The sequence below is a fragment of the Athene noctua genome, chromosome 5 (assembly GCF_965140245.1).
Source record: "Athene noctua chromosome 5, bAthNoc1.hap1.1, whole genome shotgun sequence".
NCBI classification, from domain to species: domain Eukaryota; kingdom Metazoa; phylum Chordata; class Aves; order Strigiformes; family Strigidae; genus Athene; species Athene noctua.
Window position 1 is genome coordinate 50,583,542 of NC_134041.1, and position 14,897 is coordinate 50,598,438.

General features: G+C 36.9%; 1 protein-coding gene across 1 annotated transcript in view; it reads right to left on the reverse strand.

Annotated features, from left to right (window-relative positions):
- Positions 1-369: 369 nt before the first annotated feature.
- The window catches only part of KNDC1 (kinase non-catalytic C-lobe domain containing 1), a 72,787-nt gene continuing 58,259 nt past the window's right edge, over positions 370-14,897 (reverse strand). Inside the window, exons 18-31 of the mRNA XM_074907507.1 lie at positions 11,087-11,180; positions 10,874-10,971; positions 10,367-10,578; positions 8,921-9,034; positions 8,374-8,521; positions 7,947-8,126; positions 6,629-6,841; positions 6,222-6,304; positions 4,773-4,923; positions 4,203-4,325; positions 4,039-4,098; positions 3,250-3,407; positions 2,767-2,994; positions 370-2,211 (exon numbers count right to left, since the gene is read on the reverse strand). Of these exons, the coding sequence (XP_074763608.1) occupies positions 2,115-2,211; positions 2,767-2,994; positions 3,250-3,407; positions 4,039-4,098; positions 4,203-4,325; positions 4,773-4,923; positions 6,222-6,304; positions 6,629-6,841; positions 7,947-8,126; positions 8,374-8,521; positions 8,921-9,034; positions 10,367-10,578; positions 10,874-10,971; positions 11,087-11,180 (1,959 nt within the window). The 3' untranslated portion in view covers positions 370-2,114. The remainder of the gene's footprint in view (positions 2,212-2,766; positions 2,995-3,249; positions 3,408-4,038; positions 4,099-4,202; positions 4,326-4,772; positions 4,924-6,221; positions 6,305-6,628; positions 6,842-7,946; positions 8,127-8,373; positions 8,522-8,920; positions 9,035-10,366; positions 10,579-10,873; positions 10,972-11,086; positions 11,181-14,897) is intronic.

Below are 14,897 nucleotides of genomic sequence, written 5' to 3' on the forward strand. Positions count from 1 at the left end.
GAGCAGACTTCATTTCAGAAGCTCCATAGGTCACTGTTTGAAAAATAAACAACATAAAAACAAGATAAGGTAATTGTAGAAAAAATTAAGAAGAACTAGGACAGCTGGTGGCAATTCTGGCTAAAAGAACAAACTCAATTTTTTTCAAAACATTCTAGTTTGGTACCGGAATGGAAACATGGGGCCAGACTGCATAGTCCCTCAGTTATGCAATACAATTATTGATGCCAATAATTTTTTGCCAGCTAGATACAATGCAACTTGCTTCTTTGATATATTTTGTCCTGTGATTTCTTTTAAAAGGCCACTCCCCACAGAGAGAGAAACCTTTAGCCCAACACTTCCTGCTTATTAATCATAAATAAGCAGTACAGTTAAATGCTAGACATAACTTTATTCTCAAAGCTGTGTCACATAAGATGTGCATACATCAGTGTTCATGGAAAAAGCAAACCAGTTTCCCTGTAAAAGAGTGTTGTGGGTTTTTTTAATAGCTATTTACATTTGTTGTTGTGAGGTGATGTCTAAATACAAAATCTTAAATACCTGATTGATGAAAACATCCTAAAGTAATACCATAACCCAATACTATGCATTTATAGCAATATAAATGATAGACTGAAACATTACACAGAAGACAAGATTATTTTAAAATTCTTGCATAGCACCAGTTATTGTCATAGTATAAACATAGTATTTTCTAGATGTAGTAGTTCCTTTAAATCCTGATAAAACTGTAAGAAATGTAAGAGATAACTATCATGAGTGCAAAATACAAATAAGTAAATCTAAAAAAGCAATTTCAACAGTCTAACTGGCAACTATATAAAATGAATTTATTAAGTTCATGCGATTAGCAAGTTTTACATTAGTAAATCTAATGCTACTTTAAATTTTACTGTCTTTCAAAGGCAAGGCGTGGCTTTAAGGGAATGGTAATTTTTAATTGAGAAAAAACAAATAACTACTAAACCCCCAATTTTTTAAAATAAACACATGTAGATCAAATATGTGAAGTGTATGTCTGAAGATATGGTTATCATTAGCATTCTTAAATCAGTCCATTATATAAAAATAGGACATAAAGATTAAATGTATTAGTATTGGCAATTTTTAGAGAAATAGCAACATTGTTTACTTAAGGGTAAGTCAGAATACTACAAGTAATGACATGCTAAACCTATATATGGTAAATAACAAAATAAATAATCTTAGAAGAAGGAGAAATGCAAGAAAACCCTGTTGAGGGCCAAATTCTCCAGTTTTTAAACCAATAAGGGCACAAAAGTTAGTCTGGTATTAATATTTTAGTATGAAAAAGTAACTGGAAAGCATGGACATATGCTGTGTTTGATTGAGGAAGATGAGAAGCAGGTGGCCTGCGATGTATATATTGCCATTACTGACAAGAGAAAAGAAGCTTTTCTCTTAAACATTGAAAAATCTGCAGTTTAACATGTGCACATGCATTTCTGTCAAATATATTAGTACAATTTGCAAAACACTAGAGATGTGCACATTCCCATTTCTTACATCATTATCTTCCTCCACCACTAAAACATGCCAAGACAATTAGTTCACATCTGCTCTTCACGTCCCTCAAAACATTTTCTTTTTTCATTTTTTTAAACACAGCTCTAGCAAATCACTTTTAGGACAGAGCTCATTTTAACTGTTTCTTGCCCTTCCCCACTTCCCTTCCCATACTACTATTGTTCCCTCTGGTCGAAATATTTGTATTTGTAAATAATTTGTAGCCTTAACATTTTGACCTTGCATAAAACCTGAGTAGCTCAACAAACTTTTTATCAATATCATCACATTTCATTGCCATTTAGAAGGTCTTGTAAATATAAGCTCTATAAATAGGTTAGCACCAAAATTTTACAAGTTGCAGATCCAAATTTCACACAGTTATCTTCTATTTTACACTGCTGAAGCACTGCAAACTACAAAAGCAACCTCCGGAGCAAAAGCCATAATCAAATGTGCACACACAGATACGTACACAAATCAGTGAAGTGATTCTTGTGCCGAATACAGGAATTTCACATTTACTGTTTTCACAAGGTCATGAAGGCAGAAGCAGAGCAACAAATTGGTAATATTTAGATTCAGATCCTACTTTGATTTGGAAACAGGTTAGTTTGATGACATAAAGCCAAAACAAAGAGAAGTTGCAGCATGGCATTCCTCTCCTTCCTTAGTATGCTTGAAGAAAAAGATGGCCAATTATTTAAGTCAATTATAGTTTTCATAATACACAACATAAAAGCAATATACACCAACAGTCAAAGCATAGCAGAGGATCTGTGTCCCTGAATTATATGCACACTATGACAGGATACAGGTGTACTGTGTTTATATAAAAATACACTCAACGTTTAACAAACTATACTTTGAACTCTCCTAGGCTAACTGCAACAGAAGCTGTAATTTTAACTTGTTTCCACAGTATTTTTTAGATATTTGTTTGTGGGATAATTTTTTTTTTATGCTAAAGAACAGTGACAAAATTAATCATTCTTTTAATCTATACTCTATCTTTATTTTTATTCTTTTGACCTGTCATCCAGTTGCCAGGAATTCAAATCTCATTAGTCACCATTTTGTAATTCCATGCTAACAAATATAACCATTTCAACTTGAGATAGTATTTTAAGTCACTAAAGTATTTGCTTGGGAAATGGTCCAGGAAACGAAGTCAGCTTAATCCAGTTTTACAGTCTATACTTGGAATAGAACAGATAAAATGTAAATAATTACTGAAATGTTGCCTTCACTCTGCGCAATGCGTCCTGAATTTTTCGAGAATGTTTTTCTGCTGATATCTGATGGAAGTTGGCACAGTTGTCAGCTGCCAAGGCAGAAATGTCTGCGTCTTTAAAATGAGTTATTCTTTGCCTGAGGTAAGACTGCAGCTTGAAATCTGGTGTATATGTGTAAGGATTCTCTTGAAATGCATGGACTTGGCTCACAACTTTCGCAATATTTCTTGAAAGAGAATATGGTAAAAAAAGATTAGATTGTTTTGAAAACCCCATCACCAACCCTCCCCCAACCCCGAACTTTAAAGGAAATTCAAAGGCATTTCTCTTCCGTAGTATATGTTCCATTAGTTAGATCCCAAAATGACTGAAACTATTAGAACTGCTAAATGTGAAATGTTGCATTAGCTCTCATTACCCCATTAGACAATACTCTATTTTAAGAAGTTAGGTGGCATACATACATAATTAAAATAATTACCTAAGTTTAGTCCACTTGTGAGCTCCATTTGTCATTGTGAATCCTCCAGTTTCAAGCTGTTGGACATGCATAGCCAAAACATGGGCTGATGGAATTGTTGGAAGTGTTTTGAATCTTTCTCCTTCCATCAAGCACAAGCTGTCACTTTTTAAAAACACCTAGTTTAAAAGTGCATACAGATAAATCTCATATTAATTATCGGGGCGGGTGTTACAAGAAGTTCTGCACTTCAGGTGTGTTTAGCACTACCTATTTATTTGTCGTGAATTTTAACTTTTGGCATTGACAATGCTAGGAATTAATCTGGTGACAAACATTTTAAAGTACAGAAATAAAAAAAGTAATTTTAATTAAAAGACACTTCATATGTAATTTTAAATTGTTCTAAATCACAGCCAAAATTACATTTTAGAACTTCACGCCATGATTCAGAATTGGATAGATCAGTAAGAGACCACCTGTGACAAAATAAACATTTAAGATTTTTCAAATCAGATTACAGCCACAATGCTCCTGCAGAAATAATCAGAAAAAGTGTATCTAATGTCCTAGCTTGCTTTGAAATTTCTTTCTTGATTTTTAGTCACACAGAATGTTTTTGAGAAATACTGAGAGGAAAATTAAGTAAACTCTCAGATTGAGTCAACAGTTTTAAATCAAATTAAAATTTCCTTCATAATACAAAGTAATAATTATGGCTTTCATCCTGCAGAGGAACCCATTTAAGCAGAACTTGCATCTTATCTAACCCCAAAGAAGAATTTTTACATTAAAGACTTTATACTGTACCTCGACAGCCTTGAGTTCCTCCATTATTTCAGAAACTTTTGCAGGTAAAATTTTCCAGGCCTTACAATAAAAAACAAAAAATAATTTTGTTTTTCACATTAATGTCCACATTGGAACATGGTTATGTTAAGCAAAATAGTTACAGAACAGAGTCTCAAACTTACTGGTAGCTGTCGTACAATAAGATTTTCCAGGCCTGCTAGGATTTGCATTGCAGTAGCAAAATTTCTTTGTTCATAGCAGCATTTTGCTATAAGAAGAAATTTTGATAACAAGCTCACCTGCAGCTGAAAGAAAATGTTAAGATATATTATATATATATAAAAAATAAGATATACTAAATATATGTAGTAAATCTATATAATAAAATTAAAGAGAAGGAAGAAAGAGAGATGCATTTTCTTTCTGAATTTGTTATCAATTTTTTGTTGTTGTTGTTGACTGTAGTAACATTTTCATCCAACACAAAGTTTTCTCTTTCCTGTCACTGAGGTGTCCTCTTTAAAGTCTGACATCTATTCTCCTCAGGCAATCCATTTCTTACATTCTATTAGGTTGTGACACGCGCTACTACAAAACATCAAAGACCCTCGTGACAACAAACCAAATTGTTAACTGCCCACTCACAGATGTATTTCAGAATATTTCTTGCAGCTTTGCTACATAGCAACTCATTTACAATAACAAATAAATAACCGTTTCATAATTAATAATACAATAAAACAATGACAAACCTTAGATGTATGACATGTTACAATTTCAGCAGCAACCCAGGTGCTGATACTGTCTGCATTTCTTAATAATTGTAGAAGGTACTGGTCTTGTATGCACTTCGACAGAAACAGATTACAGACTTTAAGTGAAACTGTCTCAGTAGAAACAGCTCTATGGAGAGAATGGAAAAAAAAAGCAAAAATAATCCATGCTGACTCTGGATTTTCAAAGAAAATCTTGATTGTTAAGATGTCAGCTTCTAACCATTTAAAATAATTTTGCAGTGCTTGCAGTCTGGATTTTATAATCTTTTACAAGGTACATCGTGAGCTATGTTATTTTTTCTTCCTTATAATGACAAGATAATTACATGCAATTATGCAGGATAGGCATATGCAGTAGACATTTCTGTACATAAAGACACCTTCATCACTTGTTACTGAATAAAACAAACCATCTAATCTGACACAAAATAATAGCCAGAAATCTAAACTCATTAAAAACTGCAGCCAGGTAAGAAATCGAGCCTGATACCTAGTGGCACCACAGTTTGTTTCCCATGCCTGAACTCCAAATCAGTACAAACCAGCTGATTTAGCCTCTGCCGTTTAATAATGTGTACCAGATGAGCTGTTTTAGGTGCTCATTCCCTATCCTTAGACTTAGAAAAGTCTACTACAGGTAGTGCAATTAACAAGTCCTAATTAGAAGCTGGCTGAATTCACCGAGTATGTAAGAAGTAGTCCATAATCAAATACAATTAGGTCCATGTGGCTGGATGAAAACATTAATTACTATTGAGCAAGTAATTTAAATAGGGGTAACCACTCTTAATAATTATAGGAAAATGCTTATGTATCTGTGAATACTGATACTACATCCACCTAACAGTACAAAATGAACATTGCACAGAAAGGCTGTGGAGTCTCCATCCACATTCAGAACCCAACTGCACAGGATCCTGGGCAACCTGCTCTAGTTGACCTTGCTGAATGCAGGGGGATTGGACTACACAATCTTGAGAAGCCTTTTCCAGCCTCATCTATTCTGTGATTCTGCAATGGTCATTGAGATTTTATAGACATACACAGGTATGTATATAATGGACACGCAGGTATTATCAAGTAGCCTGTTTCAGAAAGCACTGCAATTTCTTCTTGACAAAAACAAAATCCCTGAAGCAATGCTCCTAATATAAGTCTTCAGAAATATTTTGGCCTGATCCACTTTAGATTTCAAAGAAATCACCTTGCAAATGTGACCTACCACATATACATATGTGCATAGGTACATATAAATACACATGTATAAAATCCCCTGAAATTCAAAAACTTATGTAAACAGACTATCTAGTCTGTCAAAAAGATATTATTTAAAATGTTCCTCTCATCCTGGACGTATTAAAGGTGTAACACAGAAAGTTATTGTGCATCAACAGAATAGAAGGGCAATTAAAATGAGCAACTTACTTTTGGACAGAAACACATTTGTCTTTAACACCAAGTGCTCTTGAATTTAGAAAGTGTACTGGATGACATTTATGAAATACTTCCTAAACAAAAAGAGTAAGATATATCTGTTGTTAGATCTAGCAGCTCTAAAATGCTCAGGGATAAAAATGACAGAGGTTGTTCCCCCTCCCCCTCCTGCCTTCAGCAAATTTATCAGAGGGATCACAGCCTAAGGATAGAGTTAGCCAATCTAAGTTTTACTGTAGAGATCTCAAGAGAAAACCAGATTATTTTAATTCAAAGTTGTATGAAATTGTATGAAATAAGCTCGAAACAGGGTTGGTAAACAGTTGAGAAAGAAGGCTGAGTATAAAGTAAGAAGATAAATATTACTTGTACTTCCAAGTAAAAGTAGTCCTTTGTACCTGTTGCAGTAATGTCAGCTGACAACAAAGCTGTTGTGCACTGTATTCTAATAAGAGATATGGTCCCACTTCATCTGCTTTAGCAAAGGAGACTGGGAATTCTGTAAAACTGTTATAGCATGGCTTTGGCAAAACTGATGAGATAGTGTACAGTCGTTCTCTCTGATGCTGTGCAATTGGTCCCATACTTTTGGAAAGTTTCCAGTTAAAGTTCTGTAGAAGAAAAAAAAGTAAAGCTACTTCTCTAAAGCAAACATGTCTCCCCTTGACTTAACTTTCTGGAATGTTTTGTTAGAGAAATACCTTTGCGGATGCAAACCTCTTCAGCTAATCTTCAAGGTTAGTGCAGACACTAATTCATTTATTCAACATTGTTATTTTAAGCTAATATAATATGAACAGTTGATGAGTCTGAACACATTACCAGATCTCAATCAGCAATTGAAATATCTATGTATTCAAGCTTGCTGCCATAAAGTAGTTTATATTCTGAAGTTTCTTTTACTTCTTACTATATATTACTATTTCTTGTACTCTCTTCACTTAGAATGAAACAGCCCTTTCCAAAGAAACATTTGGTTTTCCATTATTTTCCCTTCTGCCACCTTCCAGTATCATTATGATGCAGTGACAAAAAAATAAGTGCATATTTCTCTATTCTGCTTGTCCTTTATTTGTTGAATCCCCATTATAGCTCATGGAATACTGCACCTTTACTAAGAAGCTGATTCTAAATTCAGCTTGCACATTATTGATACATTTGGCTTCCACATGTCATTTTGGACACTCTGTAGAGAGATCTTTTTTCAGGAAAAGCCTACAATATGCTCCACAGCTTCTGGGGTTACTTTTCACTAGCATACTATATGAACCAGTAAATACAGACAAAAATTCAGAAAAGATTTTGCTACAAGATTTGAAGTTCTAGAAGGAAACCCCTCATCCCCCACTGTTTTCCTATATTTACAGATTTACAAATATCCATGCCTAATAAAAGGTATTGTTTGACAGGGGGTAAAATGTTTCCTTGTAACTATGAGTCACATGCTACTATCAAGGATGAAGAGTTCAACTCCCCTCAAAATTTTGATTATCTGATCTATTGTTACTGAAACAGCTGACAGGGTGCAGTTAAGGCTTAAGATGACTTTCACAGCTATAGAACTGGCCTTGGATACTTTCAAAAGAAAATTTAAAATGCAGGTACATAAATTTTACTAAATCAGGGTCTAGATCCTAAGCCAGATACTTTAGATTTTGTCATAAAATAGTATTTGGAAATGTGCTCCATATACTGCAGTCTGAATAAAAAACATGCCTTTCTGGAAACATCTTCTGAGAGCTTTTTACATAGAGAATGTAATGTTTTCCTGTCCTCCTCGCCCTCCTCTTCACATTTGTCCATGCTGGGGCACTGATGAGCACTGCCACTTTTCCTGGCAGAAGCATCCTCAAGCAATGACAACAAGTGCTCACCATAGCCATTTAATGGAGCAACCTGTAAATGCAAAACTGGTTAACGGAATACTGAACTCAATTTCCCATAAATTATAAGCAAGACACAATACAGTTGTAAGATTCATGTCTGTCAAAACCCAGACATATTGAACATAGCTGTCAAAGAAAGCATTATTTCTCTTTAATTGTAATTAGGACAGTTTTTTGTAATACAATCTTACGTATAACATAACTGATTTAAACTAATTTTTTATTTTCTTAAAGCTTCTACTGAAATTCTGACTTACCTTGGAAGAAATAAATTCTTTTAGAGTATGTAAAAGACCAGTATTTGTTGCAAAGTCTATACTGTAGCAGTCTTCAATCCAAGCCTGCAGGATGTAGAAACTGCGGTTACATATTTTGGTAAGTGATGTGGAAGGATCCAGGCTTGCACTGGTGAGAAGAAAAAGGCACTTGATTTCACCAACAATTGGTATTCAATTCGAATTTAAAAATAAGTGTTGAAAAAAACATAAGTATTATTTGGTATTGATTGTACTTTACGTTTCATGTCTCTAGAATCCATGGCTCTGTGGAAACAAAGCTGTGGTTGCACTTACAACCCATCACTGAACAACTGGCAAAAGTAACACTCAAGATTCAGATAAAAATAAAGAAGTAAGCACATTGTCAAATACAGCACTTGCTCTAGTTTCACTCTCACTTGTCAAGAGAGTCTTACAAAAACAAACATCAACATACAATTAAGTAGTTCTTCTCAGAAGCAGCTATTTGCCATTGGAGGGAAAATCCAACTGCTTTGATAATATTTTTCACAGGAAATTACTGTACCTGGATAAAGTGCTGCTGATTCTATCAAGAAGGAACTGCAAAAATTCTTCTTGTGTGCAGAAATAGCGAAATGTGTAGAGAAACTGCTGTACATAGCCTTCTAAAAATGCATTTCTGTGAAGCACAAGGAAAACTTCAGACAAACAAGAACACAATTTTTTCTTGCATTAGAGTACACCAACAGTAAAAGAAATCCTCAAAATATCATGAATAGGGATCTTACATTTTCAAGCTCTACATAAAACCTTGATTTATTTTTTTTTTAACACGTGAAATATTGTGATTGCCAACACCGAAAGCATAATTTGTTTTAAAGAAGTTTCTCTACTTGCAATTTTTTGAAGAACCACTTTGACATTTCTATTATTATCAAAAGTTACATTCTAAATAGTATGGAAGAACATATTCAATTTTCTTTTTTCTATTGTCTCACTTTATGTTGTTTTAAAATAGTTTTAATGTAACAACAGCATAAAAAGTAGATAGTTTAAGGAAGAAAATATTTCCTGTTGCTCTAATCAGAGCAGTAGCTGTTTTAACAACAGAATATACTTGTTATACACACATTAAAAAGGAGCGCTTTTTTTAATATATATATACACACACACACGCATGCTCTCTCTTAAGGTTTTAACAGAATTAATTGTCACGTCTCCCTGATGGCTTACAGCTAACTATGAAAGTTTGGTTTTGATGAATATGGAAACTCTGATTCCAAAACAATTTGTTCACTTTGTGTAGAATGGTAACCACCAGTAAAAACAGTGTTCAGGGTAAGTAACTGGGTCTCATAGTCAGGACGAGCTGGGAGAACTAGCTGGGAGGAAGTTGACCTTCTAGAGAGGCACAAGTAAGATGGAGTCTCTCAGGCAGGTTCCATCCTTTATATTATTATGGTAGGTACTATTAAGGTACCTTAAAACAACACTGCCCTCACCCTAGTTGAAGGTTAAAGGACATCTCTGTCCCCATTTAAGGCCTGAGATAAGTCTCCATCTTGATCAGTCCCAAGGACTGAGGCAGTAATCTGTAAAACAGAACATAGACGTTTTCACATCCAGATCTTACTAAGAATTATCAAATTATATGTTCTGAAGAACTGTTATACTGCTGGCAGTAACATAAAGCCTTGATTCCATGGTAACTATCAGAGCAAAACCTCAAGTAAAGGATAAAAAAGTTTAGTTATTAGTTTTTATTATCAAATGCTTTGAGTTTTAATCAAATCTAAATTTAGCAGTTTAGCTTATTTCTTATCAGACTTCTACCACTTCCATGCCCATTTCTGTAAATAAATGTTCACAGAAATAACATTAAACCTGATACAAGTGAGGTGACTTTATGCAATATTGAGTAATTAGGATTTATCATGGAGACTATTTTTTTCTGAATTAGCAACTATGCCTGAACCCAATCCCAATTAAGGATGTGCAAAATATACTATACCTAGAATATAAATAAGCCATTAAACCAAGTGGTGTACCGGCCTGCAGAACTTTTATTCCATTTTGATTATTACACTGGTGTTTCTCTATGTTATAGTAAAGACGCAATGACGATTCATCCATAGGTGCCATATCCATGGTGTCAGTTCTCCCGTTGTGAATGACTGTAGGCAGCACACAGGATTCCACACCCCACTGCTCTGCATACATGATCTGCTCAAAGATGCAAAGCCATGAAAAAATAAAACATAGGAAAATAAAGAGGAATCCACACAAAATGCAGACAACTGAACTTAAAGCCAAATCACATTTCATACAATTGCCTTTTTTCCTTTTAAAACAATACTAGTAACAATTACCTTTATTCTATTAATTCTTTTAGATCCTACTTAATTTGGCACTTTGACACAAAACATTTCACATTTCATTTGCTGACTTGAGCAGCCAACTACACTGATGCAGTAATGAAATGACAAATGAAACACAGGCAGAATAAAGTCTGACTTGCCTGCACATATTTTTTCGCCAGTTCAAGAAACTGCACTTTTGATTTCATCTCCTGTAGCTGTCCTCTCAATTTGGGTAACATAGATTTAGCTTCAGGACCTTGAGGTTTAAAACATGTAGCATAAGAACATCAATGATTCTGATTTACAGAAAAAATATTTTCTTAAAAGTACTACACACCCATTTCATTACTGGCAAGCTGCTGTAATCTTACCTTTGCTTCTTCTTTCTTTCTGCAATAATTTCTGGTAAAACTTTAAGGTCTTTCTGTAATTTTTTGTCTCCATCATTAGCAATTGTTCTAGTTCCTGTTTGAAGAGAAAAAGGCTTCTGATCAGAATAATAAATGCAAGGTTCTAGTAGGAAAGTGAAGTTTTAGAATGGAATTATTTTTTATGAAAAAAAGAATATCCAAACAGACAAGAATATTATATTATCCAGAAAAAACTATCTTTCACACCTGTGCTTACAGGCAAGTTACAGCAGGCATCACCTGTCCCCAGAAAAGCATCAGTTAATGCCACAGTTCTACAAATTTAGAGCTGGAGCTGGTTTGTGTATGAGAATACATTAAAGTTTGGCTGAATCTGTTGATATAAATATGCCTTTAGTTGTAACTGCACTTATCTAGTTGTTTTCAAGAGCATTTTTAAAAGTTACACTCAGGAGTCAACCAGAATTAAAAGTGATGGGTTCTGAAATCAGTGCAGACCCCAGAAATTCTCTGTTAAGCAGCTGACCTATATTTGCAGCAATAAATGAATGTTTGACTGAAAGCAATGGTTTCCAAACAAGTATAATTACATTATATTATACAACCAGGTCAGAAGGCAGACAGAAGAACTGATGTATAAATAAAGGACATATCAATTTTGAAGTTCAACTTACGTATTTTATATTTATGCATTTTACATAATTGCAAAACTAAACAATTTCTATAGAATTATATAACTTAAGCAATGGAGAGAAATGAAAGTATATTTGGCTTCTCACAATAATATCAAATTTAATGTAAACATTTATAATTGTTTGCATATCAAAGGTTTCATTATTTTAGCAACCAATGAAAATGGGCCATTCGCTTCAGGTTCCATTTCTGATTTATTATGAAACAACAAACATGATGTGTGTTGTGTTTTATGAGTGGTGGCATTGCACTTGGGTCCTAAGCTAACTACCAGTGACCCAGATACATGAAAGAGCATTTTAAATGGAGTAAGTTAACTGAATGCAGCAGACAGAACTCCCACAAGCAGAGTGATCAGAAAACACATAGCTCAGAGCTAACATATCTGTGAGAGACGAGAAACCAGGCCTGTGAGAAACTAAGACAGACAACCTGGGAAAGCAAAAGTTGAGGCTGATTGAAGAAATGCCTCAAACACTCGCAAGACAAAACTCTGAGTCACAGGGTGCATGCTGTGGAGGCCAAAGCTGATAACGCTGCCCGATGTAACTGGGGGAGAGAGCCCTGTGGAGACAGGACGGCTCTCCTCTGGGGCACCTGGGCAAATTTCAAGGGCCATGTGTCCGGTGAATGAACTTTGCTTCATTATCCACAAAATGCATATTAAAGTTGACACCCCTCAATATGCTAATGAGGGCTGTCATGATCATGCTAATGACATCATCCCATGAAACACCTTACCCCTCCCTGTACATGGGATACGTAGCTATGTGGGTCGATCTAGGGGATGGACCCAAGGAAAATGGGTATAAATCAAAGGGGGGAAGAAAGGGCTCTCTCTCTCTCTGCCCCCCCCCCCCCCCCCCCGACCGTCTGGAGAAAGCAGTGAAGGGAAGAAGACGAATGCCAGCGAAGAAGACGGCCGCCTCCTGGAACCCTTGCCGGCAGGATCAGCGCAGGAACCCAGACCGGTGATCTGTATCCCCCCATTCCCTCTATCTCCCTCTTTTCCTTTTTCTATTAAGAAATGCAAAGCATATTATATTGCTCACCACAACTTGCTCTGTACTTAGCCAATTATCATGTGTTCAATTAGTACATTGTAGGTAGTTAATAAATGCTTGAACTTGGAGACTTGTTGTCCGCTCCAATTGGGGATTTGCGAATCTGAGTCACTTGTCCCCCTCGTCGGAGCGGGACGTGACATTAAATTGGCGTAGTCGGCAGGATCCCCTTTGGTGTCGGAAAGTCTTGTGAAATAGTTCTTCTCTATCCGACAAACTCGGACAGGGAGAACTGGGAATTGGCCCCTCAGCTCTAAGCTGGGAGAGGGTCGGAGGGATACCGATTCTCTATCCGATAAGGACAGGGGGAATCGGGAAGTGACCTCTCAGCTTTAAGCCGGGAGAGGTTTGAGCAGTTGCAAGCCATGACTGGCCAGGAAATGTCGGTGCTTGACTGCTCCCCTATTTTTGAGAAGCTGAAGGAGTATAAGGCTTGTCCTCCTCCTTTAGTAGAGGTTTGGGCCCACGATAATTGGCAAAATCCAGAAGCAGTGGCGAGCTATATCAGTGTGCTTGCAGGGGTGAAAGGGTCGCGACCAGGCAAAGGAAAAGCTGTAGTGTGTGCTGTATTAGGGGCAGCACTGACTGCAGCCCAAAAAGATAAACATGTTAAGAAACAATTGGAAAGGGAAATGATCGAATCCCTACAAGATCTGGTAAAAGCTCTCCAGGATCAATTGGTTGAGGAACGTAAAGTTACTGAACAAAAAGCTAAACTCTGGCAAAAGGAAAATGAATCTTTGAAAAGTCAATTAGCTGATGAGCGTAATACCACTCAGCGACTTTGCACAGCTCTGTTAGATGCCTTGGACCGAGAAAAAATCTCACGGTCTGAAAAAGAGATGAATGAACAAGAAACTTGTAACCCGACAGATCTTAGCTCTGTTCCGGATAGTGAACAGGGATTTACAAGTCTGGCAAAATCAGCAGCCAGACCCTTGTACCCAATGAAGGATTTAGAGATAAGCCGAGAGATTTATTACCCCGAAAACGAGGGGGCAAATTTAAGACCATTAATTAAAACGGAGACCACCGAGGGTCAGGGTGGAAGAGCTCCGCAGGTCACCACTCGAACTACACTGTACCCAGCAACTGAGCTTGCAAAAATTCAGGAGAAATATACCAGACGAGCTCAGGAAACTGAGACTGAATATGTGTGGAGGGTATCTTTGACTGGTGGCGACCGAATTTTGTTACCAGAAGATGAGGCCCAGGGGTACTGGGGGCCAGGGGTTTTCTTAGTTACTGACGACCAGAGAGAACCGTGGTCGTTAACTCAACGACCTGCTTATTGGGCTGGGAGTCTGGACCCATTGGAAAGAGGGGATCCAGTATGTATTGAGACCCCAACCATAAATCATTTGACTGAAAGTCTGCAGAAGGCTGCTTGTCTCCAATTAATGCATGACAGGCGTTTGGTTCCGCAGCAGCCTTCCCCGATGTTATTAATTGCTAACCCCGATCAAATGACTCCCCTGATCCGGGGCTTGCCGGACTCTTTGAAATCATATGCAGTACAATTACAAGATCATTTGCGGATTGCATTAACCCCACGGAGGGGGAGACGGGAAGCGGGAGAGCCCATGACTTGGGGAGAGATAGCTCAGGACTTAATAAATTATGGCCGGAGAATGGGCCTTACCAGGGGAACGGGTAAACCTAAGCCCTCCTTATGCAGAATGGAAAAGCAGGAAAATCTGTCTCCTTCCCCTCCGCCAGTTTTAAGAGCAAAGAAAAACCTCTTGTGGACTGAGGGAACGAGACAGGGGATTCCCCGAGAGTTAATGAATGGTCTGACTACTGCAGTTTTAGAAAAGCTCATTCGAGCCTGGAAAGGCAGAAGGAAGCTGCCCCCCCCCCCCCCCCCCCAGCCGAGCAGACCTTTCGGACGAAGGGAGGGACAGATCTGAAAACTAACAAAATGGTGGTAATTGCTTCTCAAACACCAACTGCCCCTGAAGAGGACTTGATTGATTTAGGGTCGGGAAACTGGATGTGCCATCCCCAGTAAGTGAGCCGGGGGATGGCGGGTGAGTCCACTTAAGGAGGCTCAC